Below are 23,263 nucleotides of genomic sequence, written 5' to 3'. Positions count from 1 at the left end.
GTACATGAAAAGCCCAGAGCCAACCCTTACCCGGTGTTCACTAAGTTGGACTGATGAACACTAAGTACACAATTGCCAAAAGCTCTCACTTGAGTGATGCTGAGTCTACAGCAAAATGGCTTAAGCAATACACATTATTTAACTCTTTCTGTGCCTGATTAGAGGCTACAGACAAGAACATTTTACACTTTAAATGGATTCTATTTGCAGTGTTATCTACTCTGACTGGATGCTAAAAGGCCTGCTGGCAACTTCAGATTCAGAATACAGAGCTGGTTAACAAATGAAGTCCTGTGGCCCACGTGGGCCATGGCTGACCACATGGCTTCACAGTGTCAGGGATCACTGCCTCTAGGCGAATTAGACAGAAGTATACTGTGGGGAAAATAAGGCTCTCACTCTTGGCTAATAAACACATCAAACACTCCCATCTATAAATACATAATTTTGATACATTTAAGACAATCCAAGGCATTTTAAATTTTCTTCCACTGCAGTACAGAATTGTTTTATTATAAGAGAATACTGACAACACATCAAGGATTTAATAAAACATTTAATCCACCTTCCTTCTCCAAAACTGGCATCTTACCTCCCCCCAGAAAGGGCTTTAGTTTTAAGCAATTTTATCCTTAACCTGAAACCCTAATGCTTTATTTATACTTCATGAATTTTTAAAAAGTCAACATTTTTTTTAATAAAATGATTTACCTTCCGTCATGCAGAATACTCGGAGAAAAGCCAGGAGCTGGGCGGAGATGGGCGGCTCCGTGAAATGCAGCGCAAACACGCTAGAACTGACAAGAGCAGGAAGCCAGATCAATCACCCTGTGTGGGCACCCACTTGCTCCCAAGCGAAATCCCTAAACCCACAATCCACATGCTCGTCCACTGGGCCAGGCACGAGTTACTCCAGTGCCTCATCTGAACCATGAAAGCAGAGTCTTCAGCCCATGCCAAACGCAGAGGGCAGGCATGGGTTGGCCGCTGAGGACTACGGCAGGCACCTCTGCAGGCAGTTCTCACGGCCTAACAGCCTCATATTCGGGTGCACACAACACACTGAGAAAATCAAGCATACCCACGGTGCTGAGTCAATGTTAACAATACCTCAGGTTGAGTTCACATTTTTATCATTAATTAAATATTGCCAAGTTCAATAAAGAAAGTCTGGATAATCCATTTTCACTAAACTTGGTTCCTCCATTCTCTGGAGAACTAATACATCATAATTCTTATCATTTTTATCATTTTGTACCTCAAATGCAAGAAAATCTTAAAGAATTTAACCAGAAATTCTTGAAATCACTGAGGGACATGACTTCATTACAGAAACTAATGGTGGCTAAGAATTACATTGAAACAAACTGATCCAGGTCAGTCACCTTTTCAAGGTGGAGTAAATGAATGCTACCAAAGTAATAACTTAATTTTATGAGGATTTGTGGCGATATTCTCTAGAACTGGTTGTGAATGCTCCCAATGACATACTATGTTTATATGAAAATGCTGGTAAATCACCATGCATCTCAATGCTTCAAATATGTAATAGGGACAAGGGGACAAAGACAAACTACTGCAAAGAAATTTTATTAACACACCAATTAGAAACTATGCAACTGGAAATATTTCAGGTACCACAGGAAAAAGCTGACCGATTTTGTCTACGTACGTGGGGATGCCAGCGCGAGCCAAGACCTCGGCCTTCATGGCGTAGAGTCTGTCACTTTTACTCACTCCAAGCTTTATTTTCACTCTGTCGTGTGAATTATTGTCAAAGAAAAAACCACTGTGGATCACAAACTCTGCATTTGACCGAGTGCCATAAAAAATGTAAATCTGAGATGCAGTAAAGAAAAAATAAAGGGATATAAAAGAAACTTAACATCCATTCTCAATACAGAGCCGGGCAAAGGATCAGTTCTCAAATAGTGCAACTTCACGCTAACGAGACCACATACACCTATTTTGAGTATCTCCTGTAGGCAGGGTGAAGGCTCACCAACACCTGCAGCTTCCCAACTTCCCAAGCTGTCTGATGGAAAGGAGCACCCACCCAGCCACTGGGGGCACAGGCCTGACTAGCATACAGAGGAAGGAGCAGCCCAGGGCCCAGAGGGCACCCAGCCTGCCTCACAATCCCCTTCTCCTTCTGAGGGACAGCAAAACCATTACTTTACAACTACACTTCACAATTCACCACGGTCTTCCCCTCCTTTTAATACAACAGAGTCTCTTCTGCAACAGAAGTTAAAGCAAGATCTGTCTCATTTCTAGGCCCTGTGGCAATTCTGCCCCTGGCAGGAGGGTTACCAACTTTCTGCAGAAGTAACAGATGAATACTTTGTCAGACTACTATTTTTCATTCTGTCCTAATTGCAACACCAATGGCTTATGTGACTTCTCTTTCTTGTATTATCTGCTTGGCCATAAGGCTGATAGGTAGAATGCAGGTATTTGTAGATGTGTGTTTTCAAACTTACTGAAAGGTTTAACCCTGCCCAAATTATTAGATAAAAATTCACAAATTAAACTCAAAGTACAAGAAGACAGATCTCTGGGTCCCAATTCCCTTATGTTCTTGCCACTTAAATTGCCTCTTTATAAAGAAGGTTCTAATCAACAGAACAGGAAATGAAAACAGTGCAGTTTATGCAATTGAAAAATTTGTTCTGTTGTCACAACAAAATATTTTCAGTTGACAGCATTATAAATATTAGGCCAATTGTACAAATAACTGCATTTAAATCTTTTTTTTCTTTGTAGACCAAAGTTCCAGTTTGAAACAAAATATGTTTATTACAACTTTAGGCCCCAAAATGTGTTTCCAAAACAATCCTAAATAAAAATCCCCAACTTTCCTGCCCAACTTAAATACCTTGTTAATGGTATCAACATGACATGAATTCAGTGCCCCCTGGCTAGCCTGTAAGATACCACATGAGATGAAACCAACCTGCTCTCCAGCCCGGAAATCCTGCAGCGCCACGCACTCGCAGCGGTCATCCTCCAGGTTGTAGCCAGTGGTGATCTAGTCAGGGAGAGAGGATGGAATGATAACAAGCCGAAGAGATCGACACGCAGGAGGCTTTTTTGATGATGAGAGGATAAAAGATATCCAAAGGTACTGAAGAGGGTGTACCAATGTGCTTTATAAAACTGACAAAAAACAGCTTGGTTATTTTAATTAATTCTGTTGACACCAGGAATTCCTATGGGAGATTCCATACCTGAAGTAAAGGACAAACTCTTAGGAAAATACATTGCATAGACAATCGTTTGCTGGTCTCAACCAAACAATCATTTATTACAAAGTTACTGCCTTTGAGCCCACAGACTGAAGGAGTATCTCCACCTCAAAACTCTAATTGATTGGCAAACATCATCTTTCCTTCGTATTTGGCACTAAGAAACAGAAGTGGGTCTTCTATTGGATAAAGAACCAGGGAAAAAGCTTTGTTTCTGAATTAAGTATATATTTTACTCTGAAATTAGAGAAACTAAAACTTTCAGATAAGGCAAGGAAAAATAACTTAGCTGTATCCTATTCACATTTTGTTTTCATAGCTGTTACAGATTTTATTATCTGTAGGGTTTTTTTCTTTATTGAGGTATAGCTGATATACAGTATTATATTGGTTTCAAGTATACAAATAGTGACCCGACAGTTATCTACATTATTAAATGCTCGCCCCAACTAGTGTAGTTAGTATCTGTCAACACAGAAAGATGTTACAGAACTATTGACTGTATCTACAGTCTTCCACTCTACCGGCTGAGCTGTGGACAGAAGTACCTATTCATTTTCTTTCTGTTGAGAGCTATATTGTGAGTGTTTCTGAGCACATTACAAATAAATACAGAAAATCCACTAACTACATGAAAAGCCACAGCTCGTCCTCATCTCTCCTGTCCTAGTGGGAGCCAAGCAACGTCATGGTCGCAGCACACAAGCACCAAGAAACTCTTCGCACCACAACTGGTCAGCATTTTATCTGCTGAATTATCCTTTGGATTATTTCCTTCCCTGTCAGTGCCCTGCATGGCTGAGGTCCTTACTCTTTCTTGCTTGCTTATGATTTGCAAAAACCTTCCAACTGGTCTCAAATTCCAGTACCGTCCCTCCTGTATCCATAGCAAAATTACAACACTGACCTCCTGTTTAAAACCCTTCAGTGCCTTCAGAAAAAAAAAAATCCCTGTTCTTGAGCAAGACCAAGAGGATCTTTACAAAGGGGCCTCCACCTCCCTCTGGCTTTTCTACAAGCCACTTGCCCGCCAGGCAGGCTCCCTCATGCCTGGAACTACCTTCGCATTTTGCCTGAGCCCGGGCTTCTTTGGGGACACCTCCCCTCACCCACCCACCTCTCCACCCCTCCCTCCCCTGATCCCCTGACGTCCCTCCCACCCAACACCGGGTATTTCTCTGTGCACCTGCCCCACTGTCAGCCCTGGAGCACCCTTTTGACTGCATCCCTGGTGCTTAGCACACTGTACCTAACACCTAACATTGCCTTTGAGAATATTTACTTGATGCATGAACCCCCAGAGCAAAGAAAAGGGTCCCCAATTCGTATTATAAGCTCCTGCTCAGAAGAGTCTGTCTCTCAGAGCAGCCTCCAGTCTCTCAAACCGTGTAAACTGTAAGTGCTCATTAATCCCTCTGACCTCCTCATTTTTTCTGGGAGAATCAAAATGCCAAGACAGCTACAAGTGCTACCTGCTAAGAGAGGCACCGACAGCTTGGAGCACAAGATTACTTCTGACTCCAGGAAACAGCATTCAGGGATGGAAGGCCATGTGATGCTAATCTTTAAACCCAGTACCCCCAAAACCACTGGTTTATCAATATATCCCAAAAACCTTCCTACTTCTGATTTGTAGGGACTAATGAGAAATACGAAAGCAATGAGAAATAAATGAAGCCAGGGATTCTGGCACACTTCCACTCACAGAACAGTTTAAACACCTGATAAAATCAGGTCCATGAAGTCCCTGCCCAACATTAAAACCACTTTTCTGACCCCAAAACATGACCTTGATAATAAGATATGGAATAGGAATTGCCCTGAAAGTCTGGCATTCGATGGTGCATTTGCCTGGGGACCTGACAGGTAGGTATGCAGGAGGGATGGGGGAAGGCCCACCAATACAAAAAATAAACAGGCAGAAATACAGGACACAGACAGTGGGGGTGACTACAGCAGGACAAGAAGCGAGGGTGCGGAGGGAGCTGTGGTGGTCTCACACCAGGTGCTCAGGACACCTTGTTTGAGGTCTGTGAGCAGCCACACAGACATCTCAGGAGCTGTGTTTCAGACAGAGGGCACAGCCAGTGCAAAGGCCCTAATGTGGGTGTGTTCTGGTGTCTGAGGAACCAAGCAGGCCTGTGTGTGTCCAGGGTACAGTGGGCATGGGCTGAGCAGGGGCCTTGTCTGCTGCTGTAAAAACTCAGGCTTTTACTTTGAGACTGGAAGCCTCATGAAAACCTAAATGTTTTAGATTTTTTTTGATACTCAAAACACAAATACTTGAGAAAGAGCCCCAGAAAAATTCACACATATTTTAAAGATATATTATTTCTTACAGCTTCACAGTACAGCTTATAAGCTTATCTAAACTTGTTTCTCCAAGTTCACATTTGCCAGAATCTCTTGGCCTAGGTGCCCATCCAGCATTTATTTTCTTCTGTATCTCCTTGTTGCTACTGGTGTGGGATTTCTGTCGCACACTTGACTCTCCCATCTCTACTCCCATAACCAGGTTTTGGGGACACTGTTAGGAACACACAGGGTTCCTGGGTTACAAATTTCTGCCTACTCCCTCAGTGACAGTCAGAATAGACAGACAACAATTGTCAGGATAGACACACAAGAAAGAAAACCTACTGTCTGAAAAGCCAGGCCTTAGCTTCAAGGACTTTATTTTTAAAAAGATTAACTGTTAATACATATAATATACAACTTGATAGTGTTAAAATAATCCTTAAATTCTATCTTTTTAAGAAGATTAGCTGTTACTACATGTAATATACAACTTGATAATGTTAAAATAGATCCTTAAATTCTACCTACTAGACAATATTTCCCATGAAGTCTTATAATTACAATGGGAAACAGTTCAATGAAGGTACAGTTAAGTATGTAGGAAAATAACCACTTTAATAAAAAGCACTAATGTCCGGTGTAAACCTTCTCAAGGTTAGCAATGTTTCTGCCAGGACTGTGGTAGTTAAAGCCTTCATAAACAGACTAGAGAAAATACAGCATTACTGGTTGTCATCGATTAATTATTTTTGAGATACTTTTTTTTTTTTTTTACTTCTAGAGGGTAAGAAGTGAATAGTTTAATCCTATTTACATAAAAGCAACACAAAAACCAGGTGTGTGGGTTTGTGAGGGTGCAAAAGAACAGCAAGGAGGGGTTCCCACAAAGACATTAACCAGTTACCCGGAAGTGCCGAGGATGGACCCAGGGGCTTCTGGGCCAGGGAAGCTCTGAGTTTACTGCAGGGGTTTCTGTATTGTTTGGTTGGTTTTGTTTGTTTACAATAAAGTATGATTTCTTTTTAATTTTAGAAATAAAAGAATAAACTCTAATGATCAATAAGGTTTGGGAACCAATGTCTAATCCAATAAAAGAAAAAGAAAGATACTACAGTCAAATATTAAAAGCTACCTGAATAATTTTAAGACTTCAATTTTTTCATCAGTTTAAAATGGCTCTGAAGGAAAAAAAAAGAACAAGAATGTAAAATTTTCTTCATTAATGAGAGTGAGTGACAAAATAGTCACTATTGCTTAATATGGCTAATTAAATTAAGCATCTAAATTAAGACAAAAATATAATGATAAAAGTGGAACTATTCTTTCTTTACAATTTAGGAGGGTACATATTGCTAGGCCTTCCCAAATTCACACTAGGATATTCTACCTGAAGTGTCTGGCACACATTACATGTGTTCGGGCCATGTAAGTATATGTGGAAGTATATGTGAAATACTCATTTACAGCATTGTTTTAGTGTATTTATAATACTGCTAATAACAACAGAGAAAGCTGATACTGAGAAAAGGTGAACACAGAAAACTAACCAAATCAGTAAATTATATAACATTTAAAAATTCAAAATATCCTGAAGTTGATCATATTTCTATCTACTAATATCGGGAAATCTTCTCAGACAACCATCTCCCAGAGAGTGTGTCAACCTCCACTGTCGCTTGGAATCCGAAGAATGCTGAGAAACAGTGCAGAATCCTCGGCTTCCTCCTTACCCATCCTCACTATACATCGTAATCAACAATCATCACATTTCCCTATTTCCTTAATGTCGCCTACCCAGTACTTCCTATGTCTGATGATGCCAACCAACTCCTGTGTTCAAGGCCAAGAGCCAAGCACCTTAGTGCGCCCTCTTCCCACCCCACACCACGGAAACCAGCACCAGCCCCTGAACAAAAGCAGGTTAATAAACAGGCCAAGGTTGTGTCAGAGTATCAGGTGGAGGGAGAGGAAACGGGAAAGAATGAGAGAAACATGCATAACTGGAAATACAGCCAGCAAAAAACGAAAACAAGGAACATAAAAGGAAAAACAAGAAAGAAAGGTTTTTTCAATAAATCAGTATTTTTAAAAAGAAACTTTGGATTAGTCTGTGGTTCAATAAGACAAGAAAATGAATGTTTAGGCTAGAATTATGGCTTAGCAAATAAATGCAGTTCACTGTGGTTTTAGAAAGGAGTATAAGATTCAAGTTCCCCGTTTGCAGGATTAAGTAAACACAGTGAGAGAAAAATACCAGTTTCCATTTGTGGGAGGCAGGGAGAGGTGGCCCCATTTGTCTTGTTCGGTCCCTTTGAAGGGAGGCAGCAAGGGGAGAATGACTGGTGAGTGGAACGCCCCCTTTCAAGCCTGACCATCACAGCTTCCCGGACTCAAGACAAGCAGGGAAGGTCGTTACCAGGCCGTTGGTGTGGTTGCACATGTCCCATAATGGAATCAGCGCCAGGGTTACCCGGGAGCCATCTTCCGTGGGAATTTGGTTTTGTCGGGTCATAACAGAAGAGACAGCCCACCTGTAACGATCAGAGCAGAGGTGACCATGGTGTGAACGCTTAGAAGCTGTCACAGTAATAACTCAACCAGAAACTAAGGTCGGACTTCTCTCCGACTATCAAAACCCTTCCTTAGTACCAAAGCTATGGCCGCCGTCCTTCACTGTCATTTCACATTATACACCTAGAGCTCAGGGAAAGAGCAGGGAAATGGAAGGGAAAGGGGAGCCCCAGGAAACCCCGGAGTGAGCGATGGCGGGAGGATGTCCAGGAAGAGAGAGGGCCCGGCAGGAGGGCCATAAACGGGGTCTTCACTTTGCCCAGACCCCTTCCCCCTTCCCCCTCTTATACCCAAATGCTGACTCTGCACCTATTTTAAGCTCAGTGAAAAGGAAACAGTATTAACTCCTTTCTGATCAGAAATCCTCTAAGAACTCTACAAAATGTGCCATGCTATTTTCCTTACGTTGTGCACTGAATTAAATCTCTTTGTTAAAAAAAAAGTCCCCATATTACACTAAATTAGTCTATTTAAAAAGAAAAAAAATCCTCAAGACCACCTGACAACTAATGTTAGTCTGTAGCATCACTTGGCTGCCTCCACTGATCCCCAACCACTACAGGTTAAGGGCGAGTTCTACATGGCTATTAAAATGCTGATATTTATCCCAGCTGTCCATTATAACTTCTGAAAGGCTTTAAACGGTCACAGCAGGTCACTACTTACTGAGGTATTTCTCACTTCCAAGTTCCCCCCACTCCCACAACACACACACACCCGCCATGCACATATCTACCCCAACACGCACACACATACCAACCTGTAGTCCTCGTAAGTGAAAGAATCCTTCAAGGGCAGTTTGTTGGCATGAGGATGGGTCTGGGAATTAGAAGTTTTGGAAAGCGGAGTGAAAAGACAGAAACGAAGTACAGAAGTCAGTCAGCAGAATTCCATTATTTCGTTGCCTACCAGGTCCTAACAAGAGCCAAATGAAGCAGGAGGCATCCCACCGAGCAACCGAGGGATCATCATGCTATTAAGCTCTCATACATCACTGTCAACTTAATTTGTTGTGCCCAGCAGCCGCCATAAATCTGCTTCTTCATATTTCGATACTAGAACCCACGGGCACCACACAAAAATAAAATTTAAGGTGGACCGACTTCACAGAAGTAGGCACACCCACACGATGAGTATCTGACCCAAACAGAGCCCTCGGGAGCCTCCGAGGTGGATGCCCCTCCAGGCCTACCCTCGGGTATCTGGCGTGATACCCTGCACATGCCTTACGAGCAGATTTCAATCTCTTCTCACTCCAATAAAAGGAATAATTAAAGGCATTCTAATAAATGGAAAGTTCTTTCATTCATCTCAGACTTAAATCATTTGGATGGGAATCACCTTGTTATGTGCAAATGAATCCCGTATAGTAAAATGCAGCTCAAGTACTGAAAATCAAGAAAAATAGATTTTTGAAATTATAAATGTCACAAACAAGACAAAGATAAAACAGAGACTGACATATTTAGATGTTACCACTTTTGGGGGGGGGACCAAAGAACATTTGGTAAAAATACCCAAAACTTCACACTTATGAGAAAATTTTATGCATTTCATATTCTCTCTTCACAATGCCCCCCGACCTCAGACCTTTCAGGCACTTACAAACTTTGCTTCAATTAAGAAATTAAAAGCTGTAACAGTATAATTTTAATCTTCAGTTTCAATTACAGTCTGATAGACAGATTGCAGTAAGTGATCAAATGAACAAATGGTTATTTCTGAGACACAAATGGAGTTCTGCTGCACGTCTGTGAACCACTGTTAATGCACGGGCTCCGTGCTGTATGCAGTTTTTACTCTTGACGCATTAGCATCACAAGTGCACAGTAATTCATCATCGCTCACTGTAATGTACTTGCTGGCACCGTACACAGGACAGTAGGGGATGAGGTAAAAGTGGCTCAAACCGTAAATCAATTAGAAAACAAAAGCTTGTGCTCAGTGCGCAATTTTAGGCAAATTATATATTACAAAAGACTGCCAATTGGGTGTTAGCTCCCAGGTGCCTGCTTCTTCCTCCTAATTCTTAGCCCAGTGTTAACCCTTTGGAAGAAAAGTCAAAATATAAAATTATAATTTATGTAATTTTAAAGCAATGTGATAATATAAAGGAAATTGAAGAAGATAATATGTACAGTAACATATTGCCCAGGATCATTTTCTAGCAGCTATCGGAAGATCAGGAAATCGTACCTGTGGTGTAACAAAAAAAAACCAAAAAAACCCAATACCATGGTCAACCACAGCGAGAATCCTAGAGACTGAAGCTTCCTATCCCCTGCTCTTCGCCATGAATGAACTCCACGGCTATGTTCTAAGAGTCCCAAAGATGCTTTCCATTCAATTATGAAACAATCACAACAGTGTTCAGCAGATAATAACATTCCCTCCACCCAAACCTAATCTGAAAGACCACAGAAAGACTTCAGAACTTTAAAGAAAAGGAATTCTATTGCTAAAATTTCCTTTCACTTATAACAACATGAAACTTCACATCTCAGCCCCTGGAAATGCTGCACACCCCTTCGCTTTCCAAACTCTAAGAGGTGGGAAAGCACTGCTGTTTTTGTTATTTTAAAATACTTTTAATTCATTTAAACTATGGAATACACTTCGGTATTTTGAAAGCTGGTAAATCCCAATGCTAAATTCAGCAAGTACTAAAATTTTGATCTGCACCCCCCCCCAAAAAAAAGTTTGACTTACTGAATAGGAGAAAATATGACAATCTTAAAAATTAGAATGCTGAACGTCAAAATGACTTCAGGAAGAATCTTCCAACATTAAAGATCTTGAAACAGCTTTGGATTCTACAAACACCATTCAAACAAGGGTGACTTTCTCAAGAACCAAAAAGATGGAAAATTAACCCTCCAAATGTTGCCCTTCCTACTATTTACATACATTTCTTACTGAAAATGTTAAGTGCATGCGTACAGTCCTGATGAAGCCATAAAGAGAACTCAAGAAAAGAAACGTGCAAATGCTTTCTTCAGATTCATTTTGAAGATTTCTTTGGCTATAATAGGGTTATGTAATATTTGCAGAATCTGTTAGAATTAATTGTTCTTATCTATTTAAAAAGATAGGGTGTGCCTACGGTACATAATTCTGGTATAAAAAGCTATTCTGCCACAGACACATGCACTTAACAGTTACACTGAAGCAAAATTCAATTTGACACGATGGAGAAAGGCAACTTCCATGTCAACAGGGCTCCCACTACTGTGACACTACCGCCACCTACCGGTGTCATGGTAGAATAGGTTACAGTCCACCACTGAATTACTTCCCGGGATAGGCCTTCATAGCAACTTACTGTAAGCCCTTACTGGGTTTACAGGGAACGGCTACTGTTTCAAGCTTTACTCAAACAAAATGCCGTTTCTAGAAAAACCTACACTACCTCTTAGAATCATTATCTAATTGTTTTACAAGGATCTTGAAACAGACAAATACTGAAAATGATTTACATATGAAAGACATTTAACTTTGAAAAGAAGTATTTTCACATATCATGAACAAGGTATAATGAACAAGAATAAGACAATGTATATTCCAAACATTTTTTTAAATTTAAGCTTTAGACATAATTTTCTTTTTTAAACACCAAGCCTTTTTTTCCTTGAAGAGAAGTTAAGGTTTAAAAGTACATCTTTGCAAAAATTATGATATAAACCTAAAGTTATTTGAAAGTCCCTAAAATGTTCTTAAATCAAAATATTTAAGGTCATACTTTACAGGAACTGAACATTCCTCATTTTGTAGAGCAAAATCCTCTAAGGGTTTTGTTTATCATGATATGATGTCTCCAAGAGAAGACATTCCTAACCTGCACTTTAAAAACAAAAATGTAAATTACAACAGGAACTTCTGTGGCCAGTTAGTCTCAGCTGTGATTTGTTTCCAAGGCATAACTGACTGCACACGGGATGCATGCGGCAGTCTTCTGGCAGTGTCAGAAGGACGGCAGTGATGGGGTCTCCCGGGGCCCTGGGAACCAAGGGGCGCAGGTCTGGGCTCTGCCAAAGTCCTAACTCCCTCCCCACCATCCACCCCCATAAACACGCAACACAGCTTTCTGGCAGATTTTTTAAGTGACTGATAATCGTACTGCTGTGAGCATCATAAAAATTTGTAGTTGGAGACACAAACAGCTGCTATAGCTCATAATCAGACTTGAAGCCCTGAAGAACTTGCTTTTAAAAGAGGATTCTCATTTCCTTGCGCTAAGCCAGACAATTCAATGAAGCTCTCTTACACTCCTTTTTCTACCAAAAGGAGGTACTCCCACCAAAAGAAGAGGCACAGTAATATTGTACCTAGTACAAAATAATCACTGTGTTTGGGAAAGATTAATATCTAAAATCGTTTGTTTGGCTTCAATAAAAGGAAGTAATATTGTTAAATATGTAAGTATGACATTTTGAAGAATTTACCATATGCACGGGCCTGGTAGCTATGCTTAAGGAAATTAAAACCACTACAGTCAGCATATTTGATCCTTATTAAAGTTCCGTCTTGAACTATCACTCACATAAAACAAAAATAAACCAAGAAGAAATTTAAATGAAACCTATGGATTACAAGAGTTTGAAGATGAAAAAATGAACAATATTCTGGCTTTAAAAAATTGATTTAGCATGCAGCTTCTCTTTATAGTCCCTTGATAAAAATGAAATCTCCCTAACAAACACTTAATAAAACCTGTCAATATCTCTGGAAAGAAAAATGACACAAATGCATTAAGTATTAAATACCCTTGGAAAAAGTCACATATTCCATGAATTTTTGATGTACTATCTTGACATTAATGTAAAACCTTGATATTTATAATTGACAGATATTTAATAAAGTATAAAAGAAGACGGCTGCTCTGCAGCATGCAAATTTCTTAGGATGATCAGAAATGAGAGATACAGACACATACTTAAACTAAATAAACAGTTAATATGTGTTATACGAATCAGCTGCAGTCTTATTTTAAGCTTGTACAACAAACCTTTGTGGAGAACCAAATAAGCAGAATTCATTATTATGTGAATTTCTAATTCAGAAACATCTAGTATATGAAACAGCTTTGAAACCTTAAGAGAGTCTGCAGAGGAACAAAATGCATTTAACTTAAAGGGTATTTTTGTTTGTTTTTAACATCTAACAAAAAGCATTTTTTAAATGAAATAAACACTTTCATATATAGATATATGTGGAGAGGTATTTCCTAAAACAATTCTCAACAAACATATCTAACCTTATAAAAAGATTCAAAACCCTCTAAGGCCAAAAACAAAAAAGGATTAGAATACATATATGGCCTCTAAGACATAAACATTTCTCAAAATCAGATCTTTACTTTTCTAATAAATGTGCATTCATCTCTACCTGGACTGATTTTTATAAGGAAACCAAGTTGAAAACATTTAATAATCACCTTCAATGAGGCATTCAAATATACTACATCTTGGCTCAGTTCGTAAAAATGATTCCTCAATACTGTATTTTAAAGAATTTATAGCCTGCTACAGTATATAATCAATTCTTAATTTCAAAAAAATATATAGTAATTCAGTGACTTATTAATGGCTCTACCGTATCAGAAATAACAAAATATAATGTAGAAGTTGTACTTAGTTTGTCCTGATAAAAACACCCATAAGAGCATGCAATTACGATTTTCTAACTAAAATGTCCAGCACTGTACGTGGCTTTACTTCTTAAGCATATATTAAAAGGGACAGTTAGGTTAACTAACTGTGGATAGATACACCTAATTCTAGTGATGGCTCCATTTATTTTACTTCCACAAGGATAAATCAGTCACAGAACCTCAGATTTGATCTTTTTGGGTGGATGCAATTGTAAGTTTTGGAAATGTGACCCCATCTCATACAACCAAGAGATCTTCGGTGCTTTCAATGCCACTTGAGAAATTCCTCCAGAGGACAGCCCTGTGGCATCCACCCCAAGCCCAGCACAGACCAGGTATCTCAACAAATGCTAGGTTCTCTGCAAGAAAAGAAATGGGAAGAAACAGGCAACAGGCAGCTTCACCAGCCCTGTGAAGCTGGACAGAGCCCCGCTCCTCTTCCTGCAAACCTACACCGACTGCAGAGGGAGAGAAGTAAAGAGGGATTTCCTCCTGACGGAAGCGGAAGGAAGGAGACATGGGAAAAGGGAAACAAAAAGACGAAAAGTAGAATCCTGAAAGGACAGCAAAAGATGGCAGGCAGAGAAAACAGAAGGAGGGTAGAAAGAAAGAGCAAGTGGGGCAGGGAGGCCAGAGGCAAATGAGCCCCGAGCACACTGAGGGTCCCCCTTTCCCGAGGAAGGCTGGTCAGGAGCAACAGGTAAGATGGCACGTTTCTAGAAGGTTAATCAACCCTCTGCTTAGATTTCATTTTCTAAGTGGACATATCATGGTTTAACAAAATGACAAATCAAAAAATATCTACTCAATCCAGAATTTAGTTTTGATTATCATAAATCAGAATCAAAGCATGGTACGTGAATTTGGCTCTTGAGGGAAAAAAGCAATTTTTAAGACTTTTATTTTTAAACACAGATTACATCCAACCCTTCAGGGAATTTTTCATCATGAAGTTCTTTGAATTCACTCAACACCATCAAATAAATATATCAATACACATTAAACTTAAATTGTTTGCTGTTCACTTATATATATTTAATTTTTCTATAACAAATATGCATTACCTTATAATAAAAAATTTTAATTAAGAAAATGAGATGGAGAAATATCAATATTGTTCAATAAATTTATAGATTACTTTAAGATGGAAGAATGGACTTTTTGAATTTGAAAGACATTTAAATCTATAACCTACATCCACTTTAACCTGAAAATTGTTGAAAAATAGCAAATGGTATGCCTCTTGAAAACCTGTTACCATTTGTAAACCCTGAAGATGGACAATAAGCTATGAACCAAATATAGTCATAATGAATCAACATTTTTGACTGTCGACCATTTATCCATTCAGCAAATATTTACTGACTTAGAGAAAAGATGAAAATAGGTTAGGACTAGAAATTCATTCACTCAACAAGTATTTTATTTCATGACTGTCTCTGAAGTGGAAGGCACTCCGCTAGGTGCTATGTGACAGATGAACAAAAAAAATGTTAACATCTTCAGGGGGTTCTGCCTAGCAGCAATCAGGTTAAGTGACTTAAAAAGAAAATAGGAGATGTTAACACTCAGATGCCCCTCCAACCACGTTTCCCTGCTCTGTGTCCCCCCAACCCCATTCTCTCCTTTCCCAGGCTGACTGTGCACATGCGTGTGTGTGCATGCGTGTGTGTGTGTGTGTGTGTGTGTGTGTGTGTGTGTGTGTGTGTGTCCATGTCTTTTTGACCACCAGGAAATCCCCAATGGAGATTCCATTCACACAATGCCACAAAGAAATCCTCTTCCTCCAAGTGAGAAGGAAACACTCCTGGTCCTTTTCCTGGGACATCATGGCAGACGCAAACTTAGATTTCCTGGTGGACTTAGATTTCCTCTCTATGTATCCATAATGTCCTGAATGACAAGTAAGAATACAGAAGGTGACAACTTCCCAAATCAGCATGACCCCAAAGGGGATGAGATGTAGGGCCCGGGCAGCCAGGTAATTGGGCTGTAATCCGATCACAACCCAGGGCAATCTGGCGTCCACCCTCCCCTTCAGAGAGCTCCAGCCCACACAGATAACCATGCTGCAGAGGCCTGTCCACAGGCTTCCGGAGAAACACCTTGGTTTCCTTCTCCTTCATCTTCCACTTCTTAAAAACAGAATATGTGCCCACCACCTAGGGGTCAGAAACCCTTCTCTCTCTTTTATCTTTTTCAATCTCTTTAAACATATTTATTTGAGAAAGCTCTATGCTATTTTAAGAATCTAACAAGAAGCAAAATGGACCAAGCCCAGCCAGCAGTCCACTGTACCAAATGCTCACCCCGTTTCTTTCCACCAAACTCCAAATCAGCCAGCAGAGTGCGCACCTGTGAAAAGGGCAGCCCCTCACTCAGAGCATCTCATGCCAGCACACCCAACCCCTGGGCTTCCGTTTCCTCACCTGAGGAGCAGGTCAGACAAGCCAGTTCTAGCTTCTTTTAAACTCTAAATCCTTTATTTATGTGCCTGTTGACACCGCCCTCCACCCCCAGACAAATGATGTCAATTTGCTGATTAACTTAAGGATCTTAAACCATGATTAAACCTCTGCTCTGGTCTGCAAAAAGATTATTCTAACACATGATCAGTGCTTATTCATAAGGTACATATACTTGCAGTTCCTCAAAGTTATCATTAAAGAAACTAGAAATAAACAGAATGGTAAAAAGCAGCTATTGTTTCAGAAGAACACATTTGCATCCAAAAAGAGGCTAGAATTTTTATCAGCTTCATAGTAATTTATCTTTCATTTCAAGCTATTTTAGATTTCAATGATTCAAGACAAAAACTTTGAAGAAATTTAATTTCTGGTTAAATTAATTAAGCTAGCATGATCAGAGCCACCAGGCATTTACAAAAGGAAAGCACTACGACCACCATTAGGAAAACAATTTCCTTGATAGGGTGACTGACATTCAGAGCATATAACCCTTTTTCCTAGAAAAGGTACTGACATGGCTTGGTACGTGGGAAAGCTCTCTGTATTTCTGAGAGAGAGAGAGAGACTGAGAGAAAAGGAGCAAATTACGATCTGCTAAGCACTCTTGAGAACTTTACATGTATTATATAATTTAACCACTGTGATTCCTATGAAATAGGCACTATTATTCGCCCCATTCTACTGATAAAAAACCAAGGGAGAGAGAAGTTAACAGCATGTCCTAGGTTACCCAGTTAATAAATGATGCGGATGGTATAATGACCTAGGCAACAGTTTTCTGAACAATAGACACAGAAAAAGCATTTGACAAAATTCAACATCCATTCACAATACAAACTCTCAACAAAGGGGGTGTAGAGGGAACATACCTGAACAAAATAAAAGCTGTATATGACAAACCATAGCTAACATCATACTCAATGGTGAAAAGCTGGAAGTCTTCCCTCTAAGATCAGAAACAAGACAGGGAAGTTCACTCTCAACACTTTTATTCAACATGGTCCTGGAAGTCCTAACCATAGCAATCAAACAAGAAAAATTTTAAAAAGGCATCCAAAATTGTAGCGCTCCAAAGTCTTACAACTACAGACTATTTACTGTTAAAAGAACATATGGCATGTGAACAGTCCCCAGGAATGGGTTGTTTTAATTTGTCTGATTTCTCTCAGACTGTTCAAGTTCAGTTGGACAATATCCACCATATCATAGATAAGTTTTCACAAATGCCTAAGGTGCCTTAATGGTTTTCGTGGTTTCACTGGAGATGGCTGGTAATTACAGGTATGCTTTGGTTAGGTAACTATACTCCTATTATGTTAATGTGTGTGCGCAATTTAAGTAGTAGCTTAAAACCTATATATGCTGAAGTTACTCTACAAGAAGATATGTCAAAGAAATAATCAATCTTCCCATGTTTTCTTCCGCCTGCTACTTCTATAGCTTTTCTTCTTCCTTCCTAATTACAACCCTTAAATAGAATTTGTGCCTCATATCAAATTTACCGAGTATCATAATTCTTCCAAGTGGTAAAGATACCTCAAGACAAATGCTGGGCATAGAAGCCACAGGGCATAAATATGCAAAGAAGTAAAAAGCTAACCATTTCAAACAATAAGGCTTCTCTCTCACTTACCAACTTTACATTTCCCTGTATGGCCCCGGAAGATGACTGGTTAGCCAGAGACGGGTAAGATTCCTCAAGGGAGGAACAACCTAAGACAGGCACAGTCACAGGGGGGTCATCAGATGAGAAATTGGGGATCAACAGAGGTGAGGCTTAGAACCTCACCCCCCCTGTTCTGAGAGAAATCTTCTGCATCCGTGGATGTTTTATTGCCCTTGTCTAGCTTGGATTAACACATAGTCTACAGGCACACACCTGATCATCTACATTTGCTCTCTTACAACACTAAACTATGTTTTCTACCTATATCTTGTATCTACCTACCACTTCAGCATTTTATTAAAAATAATAATAATAAAGAGAGAAATGTGGTATCCACATATAAATCAAGTATAAAAACCAAATGAGTATTCATATTTGAACTGACTCTTTGGAGTTCATAATGCATGAGCAAAACCGAACGTTTCTGTGATGACTGCCCTTGTACTGTTCACTATGTAACTTATTCGTTATGTAAGAATTTGTTCTACATGTAAGAACTTGTTTGTTATGCCTCAGAAGATTGGAGACTGACGAAAATTAGGCTTGGGGTGGATTAATGATTGTGCATTGAGCACTGACTCCCCTATACAGAATTTTATTGTCGTTAACAACCATTTGATCAATAAATATGAGAGATGCCCTCACAAAAAAAAAAAAAAAAAAAAGGACAGACTTCCAATGGTAAAATAAATAAGTAACCGGGATGTAATGTATAGCATAAGGAATATAGTCAAGATATTGTAACAGCTTGGTAGGGTGATAGCTGGAACCTAGAATTATGTATATAAATGTTCTACCACTGTGTTGTACACTTGAAACTAATGTAATGTAATACTGTGCGTCAACTACCCTTCAATAAAAAATAATTATTTAAAAAAAAAAAAAAAAGGCATCCAAATGGGTAAGGAAGATGTAAAATGATCACTATTTGCAGATGACATGCTACTGTATATAGACAATCCTAAAGACTCCACCAAAAAACTATTTGAATTAATCAACTCAGTAAAGTTGAAGAATACAAAATCAATACACAGAAATCTATTGTATTTTGAATATATATGAATAATGGAACTAGCAGAAAGAGAAACTAAAAAAAAAAATCCTATTTATGATTGCATCAGAAAGAATAAAATACCTAGGAATAAATTTAAGCAAGGAGGTGAAAGACCAGTACTCTGAAATCTATAAGACACTGACAAAAGAAATTGAAGACAATCTAAAGGAAAGATATACCATGCTCATGGATTGGAAGAATTAATATTGTTGAGGTGTCCACACTGCCCAAAGCAATCTACAGATTCAATGCAATCCCTATCAAAATACCAATGGCATTTTTTCATAAAATTAGAAAAATTCTAAAATTTTTATGGAATCACAAAAAATTCAGGTTAACCCTGAATAGCCTAAACAATCTTGAGAAAGAACAACAAAGCTGGAAATATCATGCTCCCTTCTTTCAAACTATACTATAAAGCTATAATAATCAAAATAGTATGGTACTGGCACAAAAATAGTCACATAGATCAATCAAACAAAATAAAGAGCCCAGAAATAAAACCACATTTATAAGGTAAATTAATCTACAACAAAGGAGATACAAATCTCTTCAATAAGTGGTCTTAGGAAAACTGTACAGTTACATGTAAAAGAATGAAACTGGACCACTTTCTTACACCATACACAAAAATAAACTCAAAATGGGTTAGAGACCTAAATGTAAGACCTGAAGCCATAAAACTAAAAAAAAAAAAAGAGTAAACTCTCAAACTTCATCATTAGCAATTTTTTTCTGGGTATGTCTTCCCAGGGAAGAAAAACAAAAACAAAAATAAACATGTGGGATTACATCAAACTACAAAGTTCTGCACAGTGAAGGAAACCATCAACAAAACAAAAGGGCAACTGACTGGATGGGAGAATCTGAAAATGATATATCCAATCAGGAGTTAATACCCAAAATAAATCCAAAAGAATTCATACAACTCAATACCAAAAAACAAATAATCTGATTTAAAAATGCACAGAGGACCTGAGTAGACATTTTTCCAAAGAAAACTTACAGATGACAAACAGACACATGAAAGATAGTCAACATCACTAATCATCAGGAAAATGCAAATCAAAACTACAAAGAGATATCACTTCACACCAGTCAGAGTAGCAGAAATAACAAGTGTTGGTGAAGATGTGAAGAAAAGGGAACCCTTCTGCACTTCTGGTAGTAATATAAAATGTTGCAGCCCCTGTGGAAAGCAGTATGGAGGTTTCTCAAAAAAATTAAAAATAGAAAAACCTTATGACCCAGTAATTCTACTTCTGGGAATTTACCTGAAGAAAACGAAAACAGTAATTTGAAAAGATACATGCACCTCTATGTTCACTGCAGCATTATTAACAATTGCCAAGATATGGAAGCAATCTAAGTGCCTGTCAATAAATGACTGGATAAAAAAGACACGGTGTATATATGTGATGGAGTATCACTCAGCCAAAAAAAAAAAAGAATAAAGTCTTGCCATTGTGACACCATGGATGGACCTAGAGGGTATTATGCTCAGTGAAATAAGTGAGACGACACTGTATGATTTCATTTACATGTGGAATCTAAAAAACAAAACACAACAGAAACACTTATACATACACAGAACAATCTGATAGTTGCCAAAGGGAAGGAAGTGGGAGAATGGGCAAAATAAGGGAAAGGAATTAGAAGGTACAAACTTCCAGTTACAAAATAATAAGACACTGGAATGCAATGGGGATATAATCAATAATACTGTAACAACTTTGGTGATGGACTGCAGCTATACTGTCATTTGCACTTTGTAATGCATATAAATGTTATCACTATGTTGTAAGCCTGAAACTAATATAATATTACTGTATGTCAACCTCACTTCAGTGAAATAAAATAAAAATAAAATTCAGCATAGAGCTATTTTAAAGGATATTATAAAGCTTAGAGGCAGGCAATATTAGCAAAACTAAGACTGAATCTATTATTTCCCAAACCACCAGAAAAGACACCATATTTAGCTAAAAGTTACTATCTATAGTCCTAAAACCCTCAGCCCAGATGGTAGCTTAAGAGATAATATGGCCCAACTGCCTTCACTGGATGTGAAGAACCCTGGTCCCAGAAAACATATACATACGAAATCTATGTATGTAGGTTATGCATACTCCTTCCCTTCGTTACATTTTACAACACAGGAGTCATATTTGGAGTTTATTTTCCAGTATTTTCTTCAACAGAATTATGCCACACTAGTGTCCCAACAACTTCCAATATTCCTATCATTTTCCTGATAGCACTTAACAGCCTCTACAAAACCCCACAGCTTCATCAATCATTAAACCAGTACAATCTCCAAGTTCCCACACAGCACTCTCTCTGCCTACTTTCAACTCCCCTAGTTATTCTGCGGATAGGGAAGTGAACCTTGGCCCCTTAAAGGTGAAGCTGAATTAGTTTATGAATAGCTGCTAATGAGAAGTGAGCTGTAGGGGTTGTACCCCTTAATGTGAGACCCCGTATATATCAGACCCGGGACTCTGACAAAGATGGGCCAAATTCTGATGAATCAATCCCAATGATTAGGAGGACCCCCACAATTGAGTGAGCCCCTGAAACATCCACATGTCAGGCACCCCACATGAATCCATACATCACATATGCTCCTTTGTCACCAGCTGCCATGAGTTTACTTTGGTAAATCCCAATGATAACAGAAACTAGGGCAAAGACGCCTGCTGCACCATGTCCGGGGCTGGATGCAGGAGGGCTGAGAACACAGCTCCAAGGCCCAGCACGCATCCCCAGGCACTGGCACACGGGGGCTCCTGGGCGCGGTCTGGGGACACAGCTAGTTGTGAGTGAGCTGGTCCCTTCTTCAGCTCAGGATTATTCATGTCCCTCCTTTTCTCTATTTCCCATGCTTAAACTGCTCAAAAGTTACGAAAGAGAAGATTACCAACACTATTTATCTGTGTCACTGTTGCTGGAGCAAAATTACAATTGCTCCAGGGGAGCGAAGAGGGGTGCAGAGGTGCCTGAACAAGAGTTAACCACTCCCTCTTGCTGTAACATACATCCTGCTAAAGAGCTAGTGCTCAGAAAAGCCTAGGTGCCCTCCTGAAAGGGGACTTTCAAACGTGATTACCCTGAAATTTGACAAATAAAAGAAATATTTTCATTATTAGTGGTAAAAATAGCCCCACTAAAACTGCAATGAACTGAATTATAGGGTTACATTTATTAGAGTTAAAATAGAACATTATTACAGTAAGTCAAGACACTCACTTGACTAACCAAATGTAATTTAAAATGTCTGTATGGCTTTGGCTAGAGTAGCTGAGAGCTTTTCTTTTTCATTAAGCAAAATTATTTTATATTCACTTTCAGTTAATAAAAAAAAAAATCCTCTCTCATTTTACTAAGTCCAAAATAGGTACCAGGACTCTTTCAAGCATTTTTGCACCAAAATGGGGGAAAAAAAAGATAGGCACTAAGATGTCATCAGTAATTTACTGGCTATATCCCCCACTGAGCATTAAACTTTCTTAGAAAAAGGAACCATAAAGAAACACTTTTGTTAGATCTCCATTAAAACTGAGCCAGGTATAGAATGGAGAAGAGGAACGGGGTGCAGGTAGGCTGCGCTGGGGCGACACCACGCTCTGCCTGGCTTCCATCTCTCAAGCCAGCGACGGTTAGCAGGAGTCAGAAAATGCACATCTGACTGCGTCCTTCTCTGTAAAAATGATCCTTTGCCTTATATTTTAATTAAATGCTTTACTGACCAGTAGTTATGAAGTGGATTTCATTCTCATTTTCTTCAGAAGAAATGTATCTCACGTTCTAAGAATAATACCATTTTGTTGGAGCAATTTCTGGGAATAAATTTTCAATAAAAGAATAGCTTAATCAGTTCCTATTGTTTAAGCACTATCTATAAAACAGACAAATATTAAATTGTTTACTTGGAACAGAAAGCAAGAAATATACTGAGTTAAGTAATCTTTTGATGTAAGATGACTTTTGATTATAGTCACAGGGGAGAAAAGATTTCAAACTGGATATTGAAGACCAGGTCTAACTCCTAACCCAGAGCCCTGAAACCTGGGAAGCACTTACACTCAGGGAACAGGAATGGCGGTGTGAGAGAAGCCCCGGGGAGGGTGAGCCTGAGAGGGAAGAATGGTGGCAGGGCGAGGAGGCTGTGGTCCCAGGACCCCCGAGGGCATGTCCCTGGCAGGGCAGTGGAGAGGACCCAGGCCGCAGGGGCTTGAAGAGCTCTGAGTGTGGAATAGTCTTGATAAATGCTGTGGTTAAGACAGAAGATGGACAGGACATTATCTC

General features: G+C 39.2%; 1 protein-coding gene and 1 long non-coding RNA gene across 5 annotated transcripts in view; both read right to left on the bottom strand.

Moving 5' to 3' along the window:
• Nucleotides 1-23,263, bottom strand: part of SETD3 (SET domain containing 3, actin N3(tau)-histidine methyltransferase) — a 67,171-nt gene that overhangs the window by 4,677 nt on the left and 39,231 nt on the right. For 3 of the 4 annotated variants that reach the window (XR_005024131.2, XM_036882108.2, XM_036882105.2), the window contains exons 7-11: nt 8,878-8,936; nt 7,963-8,077; nt 2,957-3,031; nt 1,673-1,839; nt 712-797 (exon numbers count right to left, since the gene is read on the bottom strand). Coding sequence is in view for 3 of the 4 variants with exons in the window: in XM_036882108.2 (XP_036738003.2) it covers nt 712-797; nt 1,673-1,839; nt 2,957-3,031; nt 7,963-8,077; nt 8,878-8,936 (502 nt within the window). In the remaining variant the exon portion in view is untranslated. The remainder of the gene's footprint in view (nt 1-711; nt 798-1,672; nt 1,840-2,956; nt 3,032-7,962; nt 8,078-8,877; nt 8,937-23,263) is intronic. The other variant, XM_036882107.2, reaches the window with a different exon arrangement.
• Nucleotides 3,043-7,945, bottom strand: LOC130679458 (uncharacterized). The gene is made up of 3 exons (XR_008992399.1): nt 7,801-7,945; nt 6,679-6,724; nt 3,043-3,159 (listed from the first exon to the last, which is right to left on the bottom strand). It is a non-coding gene; the product is annotated as an uncharacterized LOC130679458 (long non-coding RNA).

Source organism: Manis pentadactyla, chromosome 11 (genome assembly GCF_030020395.1).
Source record: "Manis pentadactyla isolate mManPen7 chromosome 11, mManPen7.hap1, whole genome shotgun sequence".
NCBI classification, from domain to species: Eukaryota; Metazoa; Chordata; class Mammalia; order Pholidota; family Manidae; genus Manis; species Manis pentadactyla.
Note: the sequence above shows the minus strand (reverse complement) of the source record. Positions and strands in the feature narration are given on the sequence as shown.